Source organism: Amblyomma americanum, chromosome 4 (genome assembly GCF_052857255.1).
Source record: "Amblyomma americanum isolate KBUSLIRL-KWMA chromosome 4, ASM5285725v1, whole genome shotgun sequence".
Taxonomy (NCBI): domain Eukaryota; kingdom Metazoa; phylum Arthropoda; class Arachnida; order Ixodida; family Ixodidae; genus Amblyomma; species Amblyomma americanum.
The window spans coordinates 177,201,520-177,226,749 of NC_135500.1; the positions used below are offsets into that span (position 1 = coordinate 177,201,520).

The following is a 25,230-nucleotide window of genomic DNA, read 5'->3' on the forward strand; positions in this document are numbered from 1 at the left end:
GAAGAATCAAGTGAACAGCGTTTGTAATAAAGCTGCGTTTGGTTGCTACGTCCTTATTAAGGCTAGACAATACTTTCCTCGCAACATATTACGAAGCTTGTACTTCTCATTCGTTCATTGTCATATGAGTTATTGCTGCGAATCATGGGGCCACACATACTCAACTTATCTCGCACCTCTGCAACGGTTACAGAAGCGAGCACTAAGGATTATAACATATTCTCCATTGCATCATCCAAGTAACAATCTGTTTGAAGAAGTTCGAGTACTAAAATTTTCCGCCCTACGCGACTATAAAATCTCCCTTCTAGTAAACTGCATGTTAACAACTAACTCTCCACTCCCGATGAGCTTATTCACTTTGCCTGTTCGCAACACAAGACATGCTGCTAATGGTAATTTTAATCTTCCGATCCATCACAACACATACGGTGAGAGATTAATCGAGTTCATTGGGACGAAAGTCTGGAATACATTGCCATTGGAAATAAAGCTTGCCAGAAATTTTAAACTATCTTCTAAATTATATTTCTTGCATAATCAAGTAATCATGTGATTTCCTTTTTGTGTTTCTGTGTTTCTTAAAATGCCGGTGTATACCTTCCTTGTACGTTTGCCAAAATGCTTTGTTTTTGCATGCGATCGGACACTGGATGCTTTTGCTGTGTTAATTCGCTGTTTTCATTTTTTTTTTTTCACTTTACATATTTATGTGGTTGCCTGAATGCCTAAATGACTTGATTTGTATTGGACCGGACACTAGCCATGTAGGCTATCGGTCCAAATATTTTGTACAATTTTTTTGTGAATTATGAAATAAAGCTTCCTTTGATTGATTGATTGATTGATTGATTGATTCAGCTATTGCTCATGAGTAGTCTCACTAAATGCATTTTAGCACTGCTATTGTCGTGGACAGTATTAAAAAAAAAATAAAGATACAAGGCTTTGCTCATAGAAAGGCGCATTCCCAAGCCTCCACCAAAAACTCTTCAGACTGGGCTTCGTTGCTATGGTTGTTTGGAATGCGTTTCATGCCCTCTGTCATGACAGCTGTTCAAAAGCATTCAGGTGTCGGGGTGTAAAAAGTGTCTCTGGGGAGCAGTAAACATGGACGGGCAATGCATGAGGCTAAGGCCCGTGTACATGTGTGTGCTCCTGCTTTAGTGGCTCTAGTAGCTTGTGCCTGGAAGCTGTTTTCCTTTCACTTTACTGAATATCTCACTGTAACTTAGTCACAATGTGGTTGAGTAGTTTGTGTTCAAGCTTTGTTAGCTTGGTAACACTGTATGGATTTGCCGGTAAGTAATGTTTTAGTTAACTATATTTTATTGTGTGTTGAGGTGATGTGCTCTGCATAATAAATAAAAGCAAAAAGATGTGAAAAAACTTGAGGGGACATTTAAGCTCCACCTTAAGGGTATGACACGATAGCAGTGTCCCTTCAGCTGCCTGCGGTCCCCTTTGCGTGTCACTTCGCTGAAACTGTTATTTCACCGTCCCATAACGCTTACTCTACCTTTAAGAGTACAATGTGATAGCATTAGGGATCCTTCCCTTGCAAGCACTTCTCTGTCGCCTGGGTGCTGCTTACATGCCCGTATATGCGGAATTGCTTATTCTCTACTTTACATTCATAGATCGTGGGAAGTCCTCTTACCACTCCTGGTGCAATGGTGCAGCAGTTATGCAATGTGCTTGTGAGGCCACGGTTGCTCTTCCCAAGCAACGTCTCGTGACCAATGATTAACTTCCACCTGCGATGGTGGACAGTGTGCTCACAATCCAATGGGCATTCAGGCGACTGGAAACTGGAGCAGCAGGGAAAGGACTGTGGAATAACAAAAAGTAACTGAGTCTTTATATTACGATAGGCAAGGTTCATTAAAGATTCCTTAATTCTTTTTTAATGACACATCAACTCATTAGCGTATAATAGTAATAATAATGCAGTGGTGCGTTAAAACAGCAAGCTACTATATATCTGAGCACTGACTTATAAGCAAACTGTGCGCAGTCGTGTATGAAAAAAGTTCTGAAACAGAACCACGACCATGTCGGGAGGCCCTGGTGTTTTGTATTTGCTTGTTAAAAGAATTGTCAAGCGTTGCTGTTTTTCTGCAGCTGCTTTGATTTTGGCTAGAGAGCTCTGTCTTAGCTGAAATCAGTTATGAGTCGTATTAGTCTGACGAAAAATGTTGCTTGCACGCTTTTGTTTTTCGTTTGACGTGCTTCCCGACTGCCCTTTATTAAACGGACACTGAGGACAAATTGAAGTTTGCCTGTATTGATAGATTGCCTCATTCTAACAAAACAAAGACACTACTTTGATGGAAGCGGAACTGCTCCAAACTGGCTCCTTTCGAATTGGACTGTGCTATGTGCAGGCAGACAACCTTAATTGTTGCCGTTGTTTCAAAATGCAAAGGTTGTTGAACCTGTAACGAACATATCTGTCACGTGGCATTGGGTCGTTATGGTCCGAAATTGCAGTACTTGGACTAATAAGGAACGACTCAAGGCAGTCTTCCATGATGTGCTTTTATGCCATATATATACGTGATCCAGCATCGGCCCGCCGAAGTTTTGACACGTGTTTTTGAGCTGCTTCCCTTTTCTTGGTTAGAAAAAACACTAGCATATAACACGCATCGAGATGGAGGCTGATCGACATCCTTGGGCTTGCAAATCTTTAGAATCTACTTTTCATCGACATTATTGCAACTGGCAGGCCAATTACATCTAGCGTGAGTTAAGCAATCGAAGTTATGTTTAATAATGATGCAGATATATCGTTGAATTGGCACGCTCAAGATCGCATCCCCCAGAAAAAGTTACGGAGGGCACTTACGTGTTTTGAATGCGATACGATAGTCTCATCGTGAGTTCTGTTGGAGTTTCATTAAAGATTCATAAATTCCTTTTTAATGACATCAACTCATTAGCATATAATAGTAATAATAATGCAGTAGTGCTTCAGCTGCGCCATTTGCGCCATTCTGATACATTTACATTTTGCTGCTCCAAAAGCGGAAAATTGATCAATATTGCGCCTTAGCTGGGCCAAAAAGAAGATATAGTCGCGGGAAAAACAACTATTTCTGTAACCGTTCAGGCTTTTAGTTGGCAACCTACTAAAAACGTTTCTGCAGTTGGCAAACCAGGGCGCTGGTGGCCTGGCTCGTGGTAGAATTTAGCAGCCAGTTCATTCGCGTACATGGAGGAAGGAAAAACACTGGAGAGGCAGTTAAGTCGCATTTTTTGAAGCCGTCTCCCCCTATTTGGCCGCTGTCTCAGTGTGCTTGCGCATGCGCAGCAGGCAGTGCAGCAGATGACTCCGCTGCGCCTAGTGTTACTATTGGCTGCGCCGTCGGCCAAAGACTCTCAGTAGTCCTTGCGAAAGCGCGTGACTTCCGGCACATCTTTTTGGCGTGCAGCTCGGAAAGCGAGGGCCTTTCCCAAGTTTTCCTTCCTCCATGTTCGTGCATCATGTTGGTCAATCCTTAAGTGGGCCGAAGTATTTTCTGGGTTGAAGAACAAAAGATTGGAAGAGGTCCAACGAGGTCAAGCTTTGTTGGAACAAGGGAATTTCAGCATTGCTGATTCACTTCGCGAGCTTGATGAAATTGTAAAAAATTCCAAGAAGCATTCAGATAGTGCCAGCATAAAAAAAGAATGGTTCTAGTGAACGTTTTAGTGAAGCACGCTTGGCTGAACTTGCGTGTTGGACAGTGGCAGCATTAATAAAATGTTTCGTCTCTGTTTTTTTAGAACACCTTTCTTGTTTTTTTTTCTTGCTAGCTACACATGGCTGAATCTGATCTCGTTAGTAATAAACTCTTTTGGGTGACTCCTTTATTTAATTTGTGCTGCTCCCAGGTTGCTCCACAATTATTGTTCTGATACAAAGGTGCTCCAAAATGAATATTTTTCTGCTCCAAAAATTGCTCCAGAACTTGAAATGGCTGGACCAGCACTGATAATGTTTATTTTGACCATCGTGTCAATGATGATATAGGGGGACTAAAGTAAAAGCTGTCTCTTGACAGCTTGACAAAGCAACAGGCCTCCTGATTGGCAACAGCAAACAAAGTAATTTAAAAAAATTCACAATTCAAGGAAACGCATACACTAGCTTCATCTTTATTCGCCAAGAAGTAACGTGGTTTTGTCGCCTGTGTGTTGCGTGCTCTCTGCACAATCTGAAGGTCCTCGGTTCAGTTCCTTGCACCTTCGGAAAGGAATTTTGTTTTTCTTTGCTGTAGATGTCACTAGCTTACGGTCTACTCCTGATGTCATGCAGGAGCTTGGTGACGTCACTGAGAAATTTTGTGCCATGCAGGCGGTGGCTTTGTGCTAACGGGACATATAATGCTTTCGCGTTAAAACGTCTGTGATGAGAACTGATGAGCGACAGCTTGTAAGAGCCCGCGCTGATGTAGACGCGCAGGTATGGCGGCGACGCGTGGACAGCATTTTACGCTGTGCAGTCAAATGTTTGGACCGATATTAGTGATCGGTGCATGCAGTTAAAGGGACACTGAGGAGAACCCTATCAAAATTTTTTTGTTAGCAATATCTAATAGTTCGGCATTTCATGGCTTTGTTGACACTTGTCCGGGAGCGAAAGATGCATTTATTTCAAAGAAATTTGGATTCGAAGTTGAAAAATTTTTTCCCGCCGCTCCGATTCAAACTCGAGAACTCTTATGACGACACGGAGAACTCTTATGACGACACAGAACGGAGTGACGTGAAACATGACGTAAACGGAGACTCCGTGATTTCTGGTGGCTAGCGATGCGGTGCGCAAACTTCCTTTGCAAGCCTCAGAGATTCGTGACATCCATGAAGTAAGGAAAATTCCTCCATGGTGGCGCCTCTTGTCCTAGGAAGTCATCACGCTTGTACTTGCGAGATTGGCCTGTGGCGGCGATACCTGTATTTTGGTTCTTGCTATTTTCTACATTACAAGAGCTTTGTTTTCAGGAAGAGTGGCATTTTTGTGATCAGGAGCTGGTATTCTATGGATACAAGCCAACTTCAATTTCTCCTCAGTGTCCCTTTAAGGGGATCGAAGCGGCAAACACCACTCAAATGACGCCCTCTAGCTAATGGCGTAGACCATTTGTCATGACGTCGTGGTTAATCTCCCCAGTGCAACATCGAAAAGTGGCCGGCAGGTGCCTCTGTGAAATGGGATTATGAAATGGAATATGATAGCTCCAAAGGCAGCGCAGCACGATTCAAAACGAGATAAGGGTGCCTTAGAAAGGGAAGCTACAAAAAATATGTAACCAAGAAGAGGTGTGCAGTGTGTGGTAAATCTGTAGAAACAGTGGAACGTATGTTTTGCTAGAATATGGCTGTATCCATCCAGATGCCGATGCAGGCACATTCACGCTCCTTGAGGGCCTAGGGTTTAGCTATAACGAAGTTAATTGAATAGATGTGCGGTTGACGTTAGCAAAAAGAGATTGGAAGATTGCTGGCTCAAAAACAGAAAACAGGGTGGTGACATAAGAAAAGTTCAGGATTCAAAATTGGTCAAACGTACAATCAAATGAATTTATGTGCAAAGAAAAATTGCGAATTTATAGATAGTACCGTTAAATTTGACAGATTGGCTAGAGAAATATAAAAAATGCTAAGCATGATATGGCATCTGCCACCACCCCGTTACAAAGGAGGCGCTTCTAGCATTCATCCATCCATCCAACCGCGACGCCATGACCAACGTTACAGTGAACTAGAACCTTGAAAGTATTTCTAGTTCACTGTACCAACGTTCCCGGTCGGTCGACGTCATTGGTTGGAGGACATTCTTGGAGTGGTGTTTGTCACTTCGGTGGCGTAATTTCCCGGGGCTCGTTTGAGGCGCGATGACATAGTTTCTCTTACTGCCCGCGCTTTCAAATTGAACGAACATTTCATTTTTGTCGGAATGGAGAATACCCACTACCGCCGACATGGCGAATGCATACGGTCATCACGCGGCGCACACTTTTCGCGAGCATCTGTGGTGTCCCCTCTTTCGCACTTCCTTAACGGGGCATTGAACTCCACACTGGGCTCCTTGCGGCGTTTGCAAGCGTCATGCGGCTGCTGTTACCCGATACGCTGCGCCGTCGTGTCTAGCGATCCTCTTCACCTCGTTCGACCAATGCGGTAGCCTCTCGATCTCCCCTGCCTTCGCAACGAGCGATCCGCCGGAGCCTCGGCAAGGCACGGCATCACTTTCTCTCTGTCTTCTTTCGTTCCGGCTGTTCTGCCTGTATTTCCTTTCCTCCTGCGCCACCTGCGACTAAACGACGGCGCGCCCCGCTCGGTGGGCTGATGGGTCTAGGTCACGTGACCTTGTGACGTCATCACAACCTGCCCACCGGATGGTGAGCAAGCTGCCCACCGTGGTAGGCGGCACTTAATGGCCGCGAGAGGTTGCGGGAAGAGCAACCTATAGGTCGCACAAGCCCCACCGATGGCAACATCTGCTGTCGCAGGGCCAACTCTGCGCCAGGAGTTTTTGCATCGACTGTCACTGGGAGCTACCACCGCCAGATGCGCGGACTCCGCGACTGATGCGCGGCAGAGAACGTGTATGACGTGTATATGACGTACGCATCTTCTAGTAGCAGCAGCAGCAGCGGTGGCAGACCGCTCTCGTGAACTTCGCTCCACTCTCTCCTTACCTCGCTGGCTGTTGAGCGCGCGTCCGGCACCATTTCACAACATTTCACTTACTTCCGGTTACGTGTAATAACTCATATAAACAGCAAAGATAACCACGAATGGCAGTTAGAAATTTACATAAACACACATGAGGGAGCCGGCGGCTATATGCTGCAGCTCCATTGGCGGCTACCGAAATATCCTTGCATTAATTGCTTAATTGTTCAGAAGAGCTAAGGAGGTTTTGATGGACGCGAAATGGGAAAACACTTAATTACTGCGTGCCGAAAACGCGTTAATATAAGAGCGTTCTTAATATTATGTACCACTCTTCCTCTGCTACTAGTGAAACTGCTTTCTTGAGGGGGAGAATACGAGAAGGAGAAATCGTGAACCCGCGTGAAAAACTGGACTATTGTTTTTTCAGGTTGTGCGAAGGAACCGGCATTTCACCAGAACTGCAGTAAGCCTCTCTACCTTTTTCTTTTATTTCCCTCTTTTTGTCTTGCATCGGGGATATAGAACGCTGATGTCCATGTGGATGAAGCCTTGCCACTGCCACATGCTGTCGTGAAGGAGCCGTGCGAAAAAGATGGATTGAAAAATGTGATCTGAATTCGGACATCTGATATTGCCGCGAGATGCTGTCTGGATACCATACGGAAGTCGTATGAAAAGGCCTGGTTTTGTACTGCCCGTAGCGCGTAGGCTAAATGTGTGGGGTCCATAGCGTTGGTCGCATTTACAGGTGCGGGTCAGTGCACATTTTTGTGAAGCTACTGGCCTTTTGCTACGGTGAAATTCGGCTTTCTTGCGCATTTATAGCGTCAGTGTCCATGCTTGGTAATTTCAGTATACCTACGTACACAATGCGTTTGACCATTTATGTAGAGCCGCGGTTCTGAAACTGGGTTCCCTAGAAACCCCGTGTTCCTTTATAAGTCCCTTTATATAAATCCATGCATGCCTCAACACCCACCTTTCCTTTTTAATCACACCGTAACTAACTGTTCATTGCGTGCTATTTCATTGTACAGCCAGCCATTATTGAATTTCGTCATTTCTTGAAGTAGCATATGTGTCTGTACGCTCATTTTCGCATATATGTCGAGCAGGGAAGCCAAGCCTTGTGTGGTTGGTTCCTCAACGCTTTTTGAAATCTGTTGAGTCCCGCGAAGCTAATAAGATTGATAACTCCTAATGTAGAAACATACATGCAGAAAACTGGGAACTCGGCGCACATAGAAAACTTAAAGTAGATATGAAAACTTTGAGCGTTTCATGAAAAAAAGAAAAAAAAATTCGAGCGTCAGATCGTGCAAATATCTTGAGAGAGCGCTTGGCCGAGTTTTAGGTGTTTCTTTAGGAAAGTTGAGGCTTAGCTCTGTGGGAACTACGCATAAAATGCGAAGCATCTTCGCTCAAACTTTTAGGCGGACACTAAAATGACTGCCTGCCTAGTTTCCGTAGAGATTGAAGAAGGCGGAGGTGTTCGGTTGAGTCCTTTATTACTAGTTCGCTGTATCTGATGGCGGATCGTACGATCGTCTCCTAAGTGCAGTTTAGCACACTTCTGAATTTCAAAATTTGTGTAGCGAAATTTGGGCACTCTTATTTTAGCTTGTAGACATGCTGTAATATTATATTTCCAAGGAAATTTGCGTTAGAACTCGTTTTACGGTCGCTTTCTCGAACACCGTGCAGCCTCGAAAAGGCTGCTCAAGCTGTAAGCAGGCGGCGAGTATAGGCGCCTGTACGAGCAGTCACCCCGTTTCCTTCCCCGAGGTTGCGGCGTTGAGAACAGGGTGCAGTCGAGAATACTGGGCGGAGAAGAGGCCGCGCCCCCCCACCGCTTTCCCTGGATGGTGAGTGAACGAACGAGCTGTTTTCCGCTTCAGAAAACATCTTTCTCTGTCTGCACTCAGCGAGTAGCATAATAGTGTTTGCACTACATGATTCGAAAACCCGGCGTTAAAAGAAAGTAACGTTGCACTTTTCATCACTAGGGTAGAATCCACCACTTGCGCGCATATATGCTCCAGGTTCAAAATTAAGAGCGCGGGTTTTTCTTTTCAAAAGGAATAAATTTGTTTTTCCAGATTTTCGTTTTTTCACTTAAAGGGACCCAGAAAGGGGGTCTCAATAAAGGTGCGATATGTCTGGGATGTTAAAAGAGGACAGTTCATAATTATCCCCCAACAAGAATTATTTTAATGCGTTATGTGGAAGCTGAGTTATATGCAAACAAAATTTGAACTTTCGCATCTTCGCGCCTTTCTCCTCTCGCACGACAAAACGGCGGCGCTCCTCCGCCGGCCCCTCCCATACCTCCGCCGGCTGCGGCGCGCGCGGAGTGGTCGCTGTAGCGCGTGACGTCTGAAAGAATTTGGCGCTGTGAACCAATGATACGCTGCTGACGTCATTTGCAAGACGTGACGTCGTCTGCCAGGATTTCGTGCGAAAGCCCGGCACCGCGCGTCGCCGCGAGGTGCGAAAGCGGGAATTTTTTAAAAAGTATTGTAAATTTCCCGCCCGCTTCTGAGGTCTCGTACGCAGCATGGACGCTCGGTGGCCTATACTCTACATAGTGCAAGCATTTTAAAGCCAAGCTCAAACACCCCTTTCTGTGGCCCTTTAAAGGCGCACTGTCTCTACTGTGGCCTCCGAATGCAGCGCGCTCTTCGCTTCGCTGAGGGCGTCAACGGCTGTGACGTCAAAAAGTGCTCGAAGCCGCGGCGGCGGATTTTCAGTGCCTGTGAGAAAAGAGGGCAGTATATACAGTTTGACTCCGCATGTCTGCTGACGGCGTTTAATCGTGCCGCTCGTGAGGCCTTCCGGGGTCCGGTAACGGTCGCACGTCAGCAGAGCGGCTGGTTGTACGTATTGGAATATTTTGCGCCTTTTTCCTACTAGCGCCCGTTGCACAAAGATACGGCTGTCTGTGAATGAGAACAACAGTGCGAATTCATCATAATTATGCTTGCCTTCTAGATGATATTTCAGTACTTTGCAGGATTACATCGACGTAGCAAGGGAGTAATAATTTCTCATTAGCGTTCATTCAAGTGCAGCGATAAGGACACAAAGCGGTGGGCCTATGTCACGTGACTCGATACTCAGCGGCCGTCATATTGGTATATATATACATAGAGAACGGCGAAACGCAGCCGTGTCTAATTATAGCTTTTCGCCACTTGCTTAGGACTGTAACGCTAAAGCTGCGCCAGTACACCAATATGGCGCCTGTCGCGTCAAATGAATACCCGCTATACAGCTCTTATAGAAACTTCGTAGTTGAAGAAAAATTCGTACTGGTCCGGGGATCGAACCCTAAACCACCGCCTGAGGGGCAGCCGCCCTACGAACTAAGCTAACGTGGGTGATTCCCCTGAACATTGGACGTGCGTCAACGCAGTCTCAGTGTCGTCGATGCATACAAGGAAATTTTGTTTTTAGACCATGCTATGGACGAAATGTTGTAGTTTTTTTAAATAACTACTTACTTCCGGATATTGTCACATATCCAGGCTCTTACAGGATGAAACGAACCGAAACAAATACATAAAGAGTAATGCGTATGACATGTAAAACATTTTTCTTCTCGCGAAACCGATCTATATGCAACAACAGAAAACGCGGGTCCATTCTAGCCGAAATCGAGAAGAAGAAACGGGCTTGGGCAGGGCATGTGATGCGAAGACAAGATAACCGATTTTCGTTACGGGCAACAGACTGGGTCCCAAGAGAAGGTAAGCGGAGCAGGGGCCGGCAGAAAGTTAGATGGGCGGGTGAGATTAAGTTAGCGGGGATTAAGTGGCCGCATCTGGCACAGGGCAGAGCTAATTGGAGAGATAAGGGAGAAGACGCAGTCAGACTTTTTTTCTTCTGCTTTTTTATCAATTATCTTCAAAAATATAATTACCTAGCTATTAGACTCCTATTTACCAACGCCACAAATATATATAAAAATTACATCCCCTATGCTCCTTGGTTTCGTTGATTGTTGGTTTCCGTCACGTGTGTCATAACGAGCCCCTCTTTACCCCCTCCCTTGTCTGCTCAATGTATATCTATATAAAATTGTCAACTGACAGTCGGCGCTCGTGTCGCCTACTTCGTGTATTATTTCAGTCATAGGCCTTCACCAACCTGCCCTATTAGGCCTTTTTGTAGTGTGCCAATTACAGATTCGGCTTCGCGTCGGAACGCAGGTGGCCCTCGTGGACGAAGAGGAGAAACTGGTCGGCGGCGGGTCCCTCATCGGCAGCCGCCACGTTCTCACGGCCGCCCACTGCTGCTCCGAGTGAGGCGCCTACGCCAGTGTAGCTAGCTCAGCCTTGTGGCGACGACGCCTAAAACATACCTCCGAAAGCTCCCCCCCCCCCCCCCCCCCCCCACTCTTGCTCCCCACACGCGCACACACTTAAACACAAAAAAACTTATTTTGTCTCGTGATGGGCAGTGAATTTCAAAGCAAGATTTTTTTTTTTGGTCCTGAGTACACACGCGCCGTCTGTCGCCATGCACTCACTCTTCTAGAAGACTGTGCTTATAGTTTATATTTATTGCAAACAAATACTGCCCCGATGGACGTATATCAGTGAACATAGCCACGCAGAGATCGTGAAAATGCCGAGACTTTCAGCGGACGTAAAAGAAGCAACAGAGGTTGAATTTATTCAAAGTTCTTCAAAACGGCCTCGCATATCTTGTCCCTTTTATTGTTTTTTTTATTCTTGGAAGGGGAAGGGGGGACAAAGCTTGACCCCTGTGAATAAGTTATTGCTTGTTTTTTAATCATTCATTGTTGATTTGCTGCTGTTTTTATCGTCTAATATCAAGCTATTTGTTGCAGTAAGTAGGTGAAATAACTGTTATTTTTATAGTGCTATTAATACTGGTTATTTTTAAAGTTGCAATAAGCGTTTATCGAAATGAGTTAATGCTGTATTTTCGGGTAGCACGCCAAATCATGTCTAATTACGCAAATGTGGAAAGGTGTGCTTTGAATAGTCTGTAGGAAGGCCACTTGTATATTACTAATGCCACTTTTGGCACCTTGTAATCGCTACGTAGTTTCTATGAAATGCCTATTCACATCTATAGTACATAATAACTACCAAATATCATTCGCTAATCACATATAACTGTCATGTCTAGCATCTTTCATCGATTGCACATCGTTAGCTTTGCGGATATATGAACACGCATTGTCACTTCTGCTTCTTCTGCTTGGTGAACCTGGAATGACGCTGTGTCTCACCGTTACAGCACACCCGACGTCTTCTTTATTTGGCTATTTTCATTACAACTTACCCCCGTCGCTGCTCTCGTATTGTCTCCCTGTATGTTCTTTTTTTCCTATGTTCTCGTTGCACACGGTATTTTTCTTTTTTTTGCGTGAGCTCCTTCGTTTGCTACATCTTATCTTCTGTAGGGTACGCGTTATTAAAAGTAAATTAAATACGATGAACGATCCTGTGTGCAACTGACCTGTGCAAAAAAAAAAAAAAAATTAAAGCTTAGGCTCACGGTGGAAAACCACTGAGGAAGCATGCGGGGCTTCTCCACATTATAAGACTACTTGCAAAGATGCAGCCTTTACAGGAGCTGAAAAAAAATGTGGAAGGTGTAAAAACTGGGCCCACAGTCCTGTTTCTTTTTTTCTTTTAATGGCAGGCTTTTAACGTAGTTAAACCGAGTAGGACGTTCTAAAGCACTTGAGCTCAAAAAAACGACAGCTAAAGAATAAAAGCAACGCGTGTGGGGGACCGTGAGTAACCAAAAGGTGCGTGGCACTCTGTGTTACCCCAGCTACAACAGAGCATTTACTGTTCTGGGTCAATAAAATACTCTCAAAACGTGTTCATAACATTATTATTCAAGGTTATGAAGATGTTCACCAAGTGGCGACTCTTTCGAAATAGTGGATAGGTAAATAAGGCGAGCGACTTCGATCCGCGTGTGTTGGTGGTTCATGCTGTTGCATTGAGGTGCCGTAATTCTTGACGACCATCTAGCTTCAGTTACGCATGGCCTATTGCTAATGAAGACCTCCTCTAATGGAAGTTAGCGACGAGAAATTTTCCCATAACACGGCTTGTCCAGTGGACTTGCAGTCTTTCTCCTCAGGGCCGAGATCTGCACGCCAACAGCGTTTCTTAGCAATCGTAAGACTAGGCGCGTGTTGAAAATCCTCCCCCGCAGGCGCAAAGAGCAGAAGCTGCGCGTGGTGTTGGGTGGCCACCGCATATCGTCGACGCCGCTGCCGGTGGCGGTGAGCGCGTGCGTCACCCACCCGCGCTACCGCGGAGTCGCGTACGTGCACGACATCGCCCTGCTGGTGCTGGCTGAGCCTGTGGTCTTCCACGACTTCGTCTCGCCTCTCTGCGTCGAGACAGAGGACACGCCGCTCAAGGACCGGCAGCTCTTCACCGTCATCGGGTGGGGACGCGTCGCCGAAGGTATGTACATTATATGCGCGCACGCGCCAACCGAACTCGATGCGTAGGCCTAATCTGCACGAACCGTACTTGTCGCACTACGACAGGTAAAAAACAGAAACCATGCTCTTTAATCCTTAAGGCTCATGCTTTTACAGTAGTGAGTAAAAATAGGCGCCCTTAGAGGCTTTCCGGGGGTTTTTGGGGTGAGACACAACGCCTTTATTGTTCGTTAATTTTCAGTCAGCGGTGTGCGGATAATAGAAATATAAGACAAAATCGAAGCAGTATATCCTGTTTCCTAAATAATAGAAAGAATTGTTGACAAGACAACGGCATAAACATTTTTTATTTGTATCCTTAAAAACGTGTTTCCGCTTATGCTGCTAGTTAGTAATTTAGAGCGTGGCCAGCTGGCCTCTTCAGTTTATGTCGTGGCGGAGCCAATTATGTAACGAAGAGTCTTCGTAAAAATGGGTGCACACAGCAAGTGAGGCTCAGCTTTCAAAATTAATACGCCTTAATAACCGCAGAAAACGGTATTATGCCGTAGCACTGCACATAAAATTGCTGATGCAAACATCTTGAGTTGCTCGAAATGAGGAAGACTTTGGTGTGAAAACTGCATGACATTCGAGGATTCAGCCATAAACGGACACAAGACACCCGACATCAGTTTCTCGAGTAGAAGAAAAACATTCCTAACACTCGCACTTGCCAATGACTATTTTCTCGGATACGCCATTTAATGGCTACCCGTCAGTATGGCTGCATATTTATAGATAAAACAACAGTGTTCACATCCACCACGATTAAACTAGCGATGCTAAAAATCATTGGGTGCATGTTCATAAGCTTACAGGGCATTGGCCTGAGCCTAGCCGCTCCGCGAGTCACTTATATGAGACCTTCTACCAACTTGTGCTCTCACTTTGGTTCTGCGGCATACAGTGTGCGAAGCGGCGCGGACGCGTGCTAGTGCGTTCGAGTTCTTTGATCGTTCAGTTACGGAACTCTGAACCAAACACGGGCATGTCGATCCCGCTGTCAGTTTCTGGATGTTAGCATATGGTGGCGCCTTGCAGTGAGCCATCGACGAAGCCCTGCAAGCTTTCTCCTCTGCGCTTTGAGCAGCCCAATGTAGTTTAACTGAATTCCACACGTGGCGCAACAGTCAGGTAACCTCGCAGTGCTGGACCAATCGGAGTGTCGGATTTTGAAGCATGCACGGCATAGAGAACTTCACAACTAGGATACAGTCAAAGTGCCCTCTGGCTGTGCTTATGTTGCGAACGTGCAGTGAGCCAGACGAGTGACGTGCTGAAGCTGGCCAAGATCCCACTCATGAGCCTGGCGCTGTGCAAGGAGCGGCTGGGCGAGGACATCCTCGACACCAACCTCTGCGCCGGCGGGAACAGGGAGGACACCTGCCAGGTCCGCGCTTGTCTTCCTCTTCACCACCGCGGCAAAGACTACGGCTCGGGCATGAGTCGCTCATTTCTCTCCGTTTCCTGTGCTTCAGAACCGTCCAGAGAGCGTCTCTTGAAAATCATTATCCGGGTTTCCGCTTGCCAGTATGTGGCGATGAAAGTGCGCATTGCCAATTAAAACGCAGTTTCATTACGCTCGAAGATTTCAGATTTAAAACGTGCATTTAATGCGCTATTAGTTGCTATATCGTGTGATGACAATTAAATACATTCGGTTTAGTTGTTCAGAAGTTCTGACTTGTTTTCGTGCATGTTATCTGTAGGCACCCAGTATAGAAAATATGTCCGCTAGGTGCCGGCCACGCATGAGGCTAAACGAATGTGAATCGAAACATCATGTCGGGCATCATGTCGGCCCGCCGTCTGTTGCACCGAATAAACGGCCGTTGTTGTTCCTTAGTGCGGGAAAATTGAGGGCAAGCTTTCTTTTGAGAGCAACGGACAGACGGATGGACGGACAGGAGGGATAGACGGACGGGATGGAATGAGACTGATGGACGGACGGCCAGGAGCGTCTAGCGTCCGTCCCGTTTGAAACAGTGTGGTGACGGGTGCCGTCACGCTCCGGTATTTTTTTCCCTCTTTATATTTCTGTAAGAAATATTTCAAACGTAAATGTGCTATCTAGAAATTACTCCTTTTTGAATAGAAAATTTTCTTTATGTAGCACTTTTCAATCCTGAGCTTGTCTTTAGGTCACTGCCACGCTTTTAAACCATCATTCTTTCAACCCTTTGTTACTAACGTCTGCGGCAGATTCATTTACATTACCACTATCTCCGAACATTTGGGCCTCTCTCTGGTTGTGCCTGCATCGACGTCTGGAAGGATACTACTACATTCTAACACAGTATATTTAATTGTTTGTCGTCAATTGTTTCTTAAGTACAGCAGATGCGTCCTCATCTTGGTTATATTTCTTTTTGTAGCTGCACGTTATACGACACCCTGATCTCGCTTCGAACAGCAGGGCGCCGCCTCTTGAGTTATCATATAACGAATCCTTTCTGATTTTTTTTCACCATTTTCTGTGGAGGTCCAGAGTCTGCTTTTTTATTTTTGTCATCGATGTAGTCATATCGACACCCTGTATCTTTTCTGGTCCTGCTTTTAACACTCATTATTTCCCCGTTCTGCTGGTTTTCTGCACGTTTATTGGTTAGTTGTGTATACGCCTTTTCCTCCACTGTGTACACGTATCTTTTGTGCAGCGTTCTTTCTGTACAAGTATTTAAGTGCCTTAGCTGTCCATCCGTTCCCTTCCAGTTTTCTCAGCGATTCTCTTGCGTGCCCTCTGCGTGGCGTGCAGGGCGACAGTGGCGGTCCGCTGATGCTGAGGCGCGCCGACGGCCGCTGGCTCCAAGTGGGCGTGGTCTCCTGGGGCATCGGATGCGGACGGCCGGGATACCCGGGCATCTACACGCGCGTCTCCAGGTGCACCACACCGTTCCTTTACGGCGACTGCTTCGTTCGATTCCCTCCGTACAATTTCAGCTTTATTTTATAGCGAGAGCTACACCGGGCTACCAGTCGAGCATTTCGCGGGGGCTGGGAGAGGCCAGTTGTGCGCATGCGCCGTTACCATGGCAACCGGAGAGGAGCAGCAGGTGCGGCGTGCGCTTCGTCGCCGCCTCGCCGCTCTATCACCCGAACCGCGCTCGCATGCGCATAAAAGGCGGATATGTAATGGGCGGCTGTGTCACAACGTTTGACATGGACGCAAAGAAGGAGAGTCCAGCCGCTGCTAAACGGCAGTATAGACAAGAGAAGATTAATTCTTCCGATGCTGAGGTTGTCGCCTGGCACTTAGCTACTCAATAAAGAGACAATGAGCGTAAGAAGGCGAAGAGAGCAGCGGAGATGCCCGAACAGAGAGAGGAACGGCTTGCCAAGCGGAGACGCCAGACTGCCGAGCGTAATATATGGCTCATAGCGGCCGAGATGGAGCCCAGTGTCTCTCACTGCTAAACATACAGTGACCACAACAAGCTCAGCCAAGAAAACGTACCTCTCACTACGTATACCCTGGCACAGCCGAGCTAAGCCACTGTCAATTTTTAGCCGACCACGCAAAGTGCGTTAGAACTTAGGACCGCACTCAGCGATTTCGGCGATCTTTTGTCTGAAGCCTACCTGACCCTGCAGCAACCTAGGTGGCAGATGGGCTACCTAAGTCAGGCTACCTTGTGACGTAAACTCAATCTGCCCACCGAGGCAGATGGCAGTACAATTAATGATTGACCGCTAGAGGTTACTCTGGAAGAGCAACCTGGGACTGACAAGCCCCACCTTTAGCAGCACCTGCCATCACAGGATAGTAGCGCATCGCTGCACCACTGCGCCAATCTGTGAATGTAAAGTAGAGAACCTTGAACACCGAGACTTGAACAGAAACCGAAGTGAAAACCGAAGCTCTAGCGCACCTAATTAGCATTTGGCCTATACTCGTATTAAATAATCCGTCATTTTTATTTAGGTTGCCCACCTACCTTATGCATTCTGCGTGTATCCAAGAACGTTCAAACGCGGCTGCATGTTCGTCGCTCATCATCTTATTCCCAGCCAGCCCACAGGCGCCATCTAATCATGCACGGGCGGCCTATAGTGGATTCGATGCTAAAGGTTTAGTTTTGCTGCAGCAGAAAAATAATAAAAATAACGCCGTTACACCTATGCATTCCAAAGAAGCAAAGATTATGCGCGTTAGTAAGCTGTGGGACAATAAAAAGCACTCGCCTGCCGCCTGTCTGACCGTTCTTGCTGTTTTCTTTTTGATTTGTTCATGTTTTTTTTTCTTTTTAACATTGATAAAGGCGCGCTTAGATTCACACGCCCTTTTTAGAACGGAAGGGAAGGCAGAAGGAACCTCGACTTGAGGAACGCACTAATGTGTATGCATGTGTGTGTCTGTGTGTGTGTGTGGGGGGGGGGGAGCATATTGTCTCGAATTATTAGGTGCCTTCAAATAACATATATTTCATTCTCCTTCCGCCATACACAATAGGCAACCCGATGCGACCAGCTCCTTCATTTGCGTGCTATAGTTCCTATTAGCTTCCACATTTATCATCCCTAAAGAGACACCTGCGTAGAATTCTTTCTCTCACGAATAATGCTACACTCCTAAACGCCTCTCTTCTTTCCGCTACAAGTCTGTTTTGCCCTTGCTGAAGTGAGTTTGCTTGATGTCGGAGGCCGTGGCTTTCGGTATCTGTCTCTCAGCACATGCACTGTGATTTGCTGAAAAGCGAGCGAGAGGCTTCTAGATCTCCACTTGCATTCAGTGCTTCATGGGCGGGTTTACTATTAAGCACAAGACGCAGTGTGTTTGCTACCTTCGCGTCGCAGTCGTACTGATTGTTGTTTGGAATGGGAGTGGGAATAATTGACGTAAACACAGAGAGAACATAAAACTGAAGGGCAGGTGCGTTTATGTCTCCTCTCTGTCTACGTCACATTTCAAAGATTGTGAACCAGCTAGCCCGCCGAAAGGTCTTCAGTACTGAGTGTTGTGTAACACGCGCGCTTTCCCCTATGCCCGTACGACAGGTACACGCAGTTCATCCGGAACGTGACCAAGGGCAAGCTGTGCAGTCAGGCGGACGATACCCGCACCATGGAACTGGACAACGCCATCAGGCCGCTCAAGAAGCCCAACCTCAGCTGTGAGCCTCCATATGCCAAGCGCTCGTGCTCGGTCAGGTTTTCACAAGTGCAGATACAACCAGCATGCTGTCGTGCATGACAAGAACGTCTCTCGCGCTGTGACATCGCCACTCTTACTCCACAATTCCTGGGGTCTTGTTTCATAAGGATCGATACTTTTCCCGTACAGTCTTCGGTCATATCCCCGCATTTGATACCGGAGCTGCGGAACATTGCTTTCTTTCATTCGTTACGTCACGAGGCAGCTGCCAGCGATATAAGGGCGAAAGAATAAATAGGAAAATGATTCGCTACAAAATATGGCCCCTGCTGGAGTCGTACCTTTTGCATAGTGGTCTGCTGTCTCCACAGGTCGCGACAGTTTTTCAAGCTTTGCAGCGATGTCTAGAGCTTGTAAAATATCCACCATCTAAACGGGATTTTGCTGTAATGCCCGACTAGGAGCAGTTGGCTTTCGTTGCTGGAAGTCGGTCCCGACTAGTCGTAGTTGAGAACTTATTTGTTTGGCCTGGTGTTCTTTGTCAGTGACAGCGGCGGCATTCCAGCTAGCTATGGAAAGCTGTCTACCCGAAAAGCATGTGGGCTGATGCGAAAAAATTACGGAAGACACTTTGTCGCGACTAAACTGTGAAACGACGGAAGCCTGACACCATTGCCAATGGCGATTTGTTGCGTCGGAAACACCACGGAGGCACACAACTCGTACACTGTGGTGTCGGACGCGCCTCGCCGCCCTGATGCATGCTACGTATACGCTCAGCATGACGCTCAGCCTCTCTTGAGCGCCGCTTGCGTTCAGCGGCTACCGCACGTCGCGTGTTGGGAGACACTGGTTTGGCGAGACGAGGCATCCTTTTCACACGATACCACAAAGTAAACTGCCGCCGCCGCCACACCGCACCCAAGCAGACGGTCGCCACGCGCGCCTTGCGACAGTGACGTTGCCACACAGCGCCCAATCGGGAGGCCACCTCAAGCGCCTGATGACAGTGACGTCAGGGCGCACCGTCGAACACACGGCCTCCACGCGTGCCGATGTGATGAGTCATCCCGCGTGGCGCCGAACCATCCCAACACCCGCACTCGACGACAGTGACGTCACGCACGCGAGCCAATCAGGAGGCCGGGAAGCTGTGACAGTTTATGCTAACGGCAGATGACCTTGACAATGAGCCATTAAAGGCTTTTGCCTTAATAATGGCTATTACGAAATGATGTCCGCTCCTTCGCCAATCTTGCCGTAACGAAGTGCGTATGTCACAGCGCTGTAAGGGTGCGCAGCAGCAACATCGGCGTCGGCGACGCAGTGGAAGACAGACGAGCAGCCGTCCGTGTTCGCACCGAGTGCGCGCAGTGGCCTCGAGTGAACGCTTGTTTTTTATCTGTCAGCTTCGCAGTCATTCTGTACTCGCCGCGCACGCTTTGTTGTTCGCCTTGCACGCTTCTGAGTAGTACAATTTCAATGCCAGCAGATCTGCATTTTGCTTGTGTTCCTTATTACATCACGCACACGTGACGCCCGCTACAAGTGTTTCACCTAAGATGTTCTGCAATTTTTACAAATAGGCTTTTTTGTGTTAGATAAGTGCTTTTTTCGGCATAGCACTGTCAGCTGTGTAGCGCATCAGAATACAGCTAAGAAGTACTAACTAGGCTGGTTAACTAATATTGAGTAGTTAACTTTTTAACTATTAATGCTAGGCACCTTATTTATTGAGTAATACCCGCATCAGTTTTTAGAACTTCGAAAACGCAGTTACTATCGGCGCTGTGGCCCAACAAATTTTCAATATTTCGAAGAGTTACATGCATTAATCCGGAGCACTCCACCAGGGCACACCTTTCTTCCTTCCTTCTTTCACCCCTTCCTTTATCCCTTACGGCGCGGTTCAGGTGTCCAAAGATATACGAGACAGATTCTGCGCCATTTACTTTCCCCCAAAAAGAAATTATTAACCAATTATTGTTATTAAGAGTTACATGCACTGACAATGCTACGTAGAAAAAAGCGCTCTTCTAACTCAAAAAGCCTATTTAATCGGCTGTGTTTTTATGGAGGAAAAACGCTAAGGTTCTTGTGTGCTGTGCGATGTCAGTGCACGTTAAAGATCCCCTGGTGGTCGAAATTATTCCGGAGCCCTCCACCATGGCACCTCTTTCTTCTTTCACTCCCTCCTTTATCCCTTCCCTTAAGGCGCGGTTCAGGTGTCCCCCGATACTGCACCATTTACTTTCCCCAAAAACCAATTATTATTATTATTAAGGACTGCAGAACATTGAGGCGAAACACCTGGTATATGTGCAACTGGCCGCAACGCATGCGCTTATACGCTGTGAATTGTGTTCGTTTGCACAGTCGTTGCCTCTTGGCCTTCCGTTTACTCAACCGTTGGAGGTATCCTTTGGGATGAGGAACAATCCCATAACAGTTGTGCTCTTCGAGTGCTTTTATTTCTTCGTTTGCTTTTCTTCCGTCCCCGAAGCTTGCGGTGTGGCCGGCCGCTACGGACACGGTCGCATTGTCGGTGGGTCGCAGGTCTTCGCCCACAAGTTTCCTTGGCTGGTGAGTTCGTCTTCACTCGTCGTTCATCGTCAGAGTTTGCTTAGAATACTGCTGTGATGCCTACTATGGGGAATGCTGCATTAGGACGTAGTAATTAAGGATCCCCGTTGCTGCTATCTCTCTCGGTATCCACCTCGCTGGCAGGCTATCGCACTGTGCAGACCAATTTCCTTTTTGTACACTTCTCATTTATTGCGTATTGGTAGCAGAGCTTCTTACTATATAGCTTGTTCTTGTGCTTGAAAGTTATTTGTTTCATGCGTGGTGTTTCGCGTAATAATAGTCAAGACCCTAACGTTGAAATTGGGTCATTACTGCTGGCGGTCGGCTAGCGTACTTAGGAATACAGTTTTGTAGCAGCGTTCTTATCCCGCACGCTTTTTAGCGGTCTGTACGAAAAGTTCACGTTCGTGGGAATGTTTGCGCTATGCGCGCCTTATTTCAAGCTCCCGCGCCAGGCGGCGCACGTTTACCGACCGCTGGCATGTTGTAGTCTAGGCGCGCTCCCTACACGGGAGCATGGGCATAGTCTATGGTATGGGCAACATGTGTAGGGTGAAGCGCACAAACGGTCGCAAACTTGGGCGCTGCCGGAGGGATATGCGCTTGAATCTATGCGAGAAAAAAAAAAAACTTCCCCGAATCATCTCTAACTGCTCAGAACTCGATAGTGACTAAGCTTTGAGTTAAGAAAAAAGAAAAACTGCTGGGCGAATTCCCTCACATAAATGGTTTGCAAACTTTCTATAGACTTCTTATAGATTTTATTGCCTTCCTATAGATATAGTCTACAGGATGTATTTCGACAAAAGTCTACTAAAGGTGTTTGACCTGAAATATATAGATTTTTTATAGACATGTTCATGGGAATTGTATTGTATGTAGACTAATCTATGGAATCTGTCTGTAGAAAGTCTATAGACTTTATTGACAAAAGTCTACGGACAGCATTTGTCTATAGGAAGTCTATAGACTTTATGGACAAAAGTCTGTGGAGAGTCTATAGACTGTCTAAATATATTTTTGTAAGGAGTAACCGCCGAAAATGCTGCTTGACTTTCACTATCGTAAAAACACCAGCATATCCTAAAATGTGGGTTTTTGTTAAATGCAACAGCCTGCAGTGATGAGATAAATTAACGTATGGTGTTTGTTCTATGTTAGTTTTGCTTCCACCTTGTTCCTGCACTATTTGCACGTGCATATGGCTCTTTGAGCATTCAATGTAAATAGGATAAAAGGAGTAACTGCCAGGCTTTTCTCCTTCGGTGAGGGTGAAAAAGCGACATCGATATAGCAGTATCGCGCCTTAGCCCCTGTTCCAGCACCTTCTCCATTGTCCCGTCCGCACCACAGCCACTGAATGCACGTAGCACATCATGGCACATCCTCGACAGCGTTCGCTTCCTAGCCCACAGTTTGCCATGCGTGGGCAGCAGGTAAACCTGACGAGAGCCACATGTACAATTGTTGCTGTAGAACAGCCAAATGTGAAGCAGTTTCACAATTAATTGTATGTTGTCGTTGGTGAATTAAGCCTGTTGTTTTATACGTATGTCTCATTCTGATAATTTGCCACTGTGAAAAACCGAATAAAAAGAGGGAGGGGGGTGGAATCGAGATTTAAAATCTGCTCATAAGGTATTCCCTTGTCCTGTTCTCACTGCGGCAAAAAACGAGGCAAGAAGCGACGCGAAATACGGGGCGGTTAATTTTTAAATCTTGACTTTCGTTTCTATCCAAAAACGGTACTCCGGATGGCCCTGCATATGATAGACACTGCATCATGGCTGGCCGGACTAATCTCGAATCTGGGCGCTCTCTCAAGCTGTGCGCAAAGATGTTTTCAAGCGGAATTTTTCTGATTTGAAAACCCGCTTCATTGAATTCTACCTACTCCCTCGGCCCAGGATCAGGAGCGCGAGAACAGAAGCAGTTCGGAATACTCCCGTGACAAACAGCTGTTCCCTGACAAGAGCTGCTCCCTGTTATAATAGTAATGTCCGGGCCTCAATGAACACTCAGACTAGCCGACTAGCAAAACCTGTGTTTGTACTAGTTGGGTGCTCATTTCGAGGACGCAAAAGACGGGGCATAAAAGAAACACCTTTGAGAGCGTTGGCTCAAGAGTATTTCTTTTGCGCCCCGTCTTTTGCACTATATATTCTAGCCATTACACTTTTTCCACCCGTAGTGACGTGCCCGCGAAGGAATGAAATTGCGAGAATAAAGAGTAGCAAGTCAATTTTTCGGGCCTGTAGAAATGAGCGGCGGCGCTTTCGCAGGCCGCCGTCCGCTTCCGAGGCAACCTGTCCGGATCCGCGTTCTACATCGGCAACGGCTACGTCCTCACTGCGGCTGGAGTGATCGGACACGAGTAAGCGTGGCTTATAAGGAGGCAGGCGCGGGCATTTGAATGCATTGTGCATTAAGAGTGATGCCCTTACAGCAGCCGCTATTTGTGTGCAAAGGTTGACCGGTCGTTCCCCGATTGGCAGGGCCCTGTCGCACCCCGAGCGGCTGCAGGTTCTGCTGGGCGTGCACGACCTGAGCCGTCCGCAGCAGCACAGTGCGGCGCACAACGTCAGCCGTGTGCTGGTGCACCCGGGCTACCGGCACCCCTACTACGACGCCGCGCTGCTGCTGCTGCGGGGGGCCCCTCCCAGCGACGCCGACCACGTGCGCCCCATCTGCCTGCCCCAGTCGGCCGACCGGTACATGCCGGGCACCAAGACCCTCGTCGCCGGCTGGGGACGCGTGCACACCTGTGAGTCCCGTAGACTGCGCCCGCGAACCGTCTCTCTGTGCGCGGGACGCGAGACGGTTCCCTCGGCACTTTTTGATATCCTCCGTAGAATTAAGAGAAATATTTTTTTGGCTGACATTTACGTTGCACCTTTATGAGGCTGCGAGACACGCGGCTAGCGTCATAAAATATGTTTCTGAACTTTTAAGCTCTTTCTTTGACAGTGACTGGACACACTACTTTCTCTCGGCTCTGAATGGAATGGACTTCAGAGATGTCTAATGCCGGCGGTTGCCAGCTGCTAGCAGAGCTGTTTAGCTGCAACAGTGCAGCTGCATAGCACGCTGCTGTGCCGTATCACCGTCGGTCGCAAATGCAAACCGGCGCTTGTTACCGTGCAATGCGGCCTCGGGGCAGCTGGGGTGCTGTCTTCTGCTTCTTTCTCTTTCCACCAGACGGGCCGTTCAGCTCGACGCCCAACGAGGTGTACCTGAACGTGGTGCGCAACGAGGAGTGCAGTCGCCGCTACAACGGCAGCTCGGTCCAGGGACTCATCTGCGCCGGCGCCAAGGGCAGGGACATATGCGACGTGAGTGCACCCCGTCCTTGTGTACTGCAGCTGTCCGCGGTCGCGTGGCGACGGATGCGACGCAGCAGGAACGAACTACACGGCGTGCTTGCATCTCCTTTGAGGCCTTCAGACCTTTTTTTTTTTTTGCAGTAGAAAAGCAGAAGGCTAAGGCATCACATTTCTGTATGTATCGCTTCAGATGCAGAAAATATCTGTGGCTATCACTTGAGCGCCTGCAAACTGAGAGACGAAGTATAGACGCAAGCCAGTGTCGGCACTGTCAAGATACGCCCCCTCATTTTTATGTGTGTTTACTCCACAGGCTAATTCTAATTGCGTCTTCGATGTTTCTACCAAGAGCTAGAATGTCTCAGAGCGGGACTGCAAACACGCTCACTGCAGGGTGATGCCGGTGGGCCGCTGATGCAGTTCTACGCGGGCCGTTACTACGCGGCGGCTATCGCCGGCTCGGGCCTGGCGGGCGGCTGCGCGCTCGATGGAGTGCCGGCTGTGTTCACGCGCGTCGGCACCCTGCTCCGATGGATACGCAAGACCACGGGCCTGCAGACTCTATGACCAGCCGCGCCTGCTCTGACGCCGAGGACTGCGCCGCCCGCCCCACTCTGTCCGAACCCATAAAGTTCCACGCTGAGCGCTTTCCCATTAAGGTGTCCTCTCTTCGGTATGAGCTGTCCCACGCTCTAGAGGCCGACGATAAGCGCGAAATTCAAACCGCCGACTGCGCTGCTTCTTTTTTTATTTCAGAGCTACATTTAAGGGTTTATTTCGCCTTGAGAAAGAATACGAAGCTTGCAGCGAAATTGAGGCTGTTTGATTTCATTATCCTTTCTGCGGTGAGTTTTAACCTTTCATAAAACAAGGATCCGAAACAAAATGAACGAATACTTTTTTAGTGTACCTACTCTGTTACTTTGTAATGCTTTTCCTAAATCTTTTAGTATTTGTTAGATTTTAAAGTGACACGTGCACACGTGTTATGCACACGTAGTATAATTCGCGAAGAGGTTTTAGGTGCGTTTTGGTCGTAATTATACTCGTCGAATTTTCAGAATTTAGTTGTG

The 25,230-nt window shown here is 47.3% G+C and overlaps 1 protein-coding gene across 1 annotated transcript; it reads left to right on the forward strand.

Moving 5' to 3' along the window:
* The first annotated feature begins 927 nt into the window (after positions 1 to 927).
* Positions 928 to 24,795, forward strand: LOC144130468 (transmembrane protease serine 9-like). The gene is made up of 13 exons (XM_077664390.1): positions 928 to 1,301; positions 7,097 to 7,132; positions 8,455 to 8,534; positions 10,881 to 10,972; positions 12,877 to 13,133; positions 14,413 to 14,546; positions 15,912 to 16,036; positions 18,152 to 18,267; positions 20,752 to 20,831; positions 23,117 to 23,208; positions 23,330 to 23,598; positions 24,033 to 24,166; positions 24,551 to 24,795. Exons 1-13 carry the CDS (start codon positions 1,241 to 1,243, stop codon positions 24,722 to 24,724), a joined length of 1,650 nt encoding a protein of 549 aa, XP_077520516.1. The 5' UTR covers positions 928 to 1,240; the 3' UTR covers positions 24,725 to 24,795.
* Positions 24,796 to 25,230: the final 435 nt, after the last annotated feature.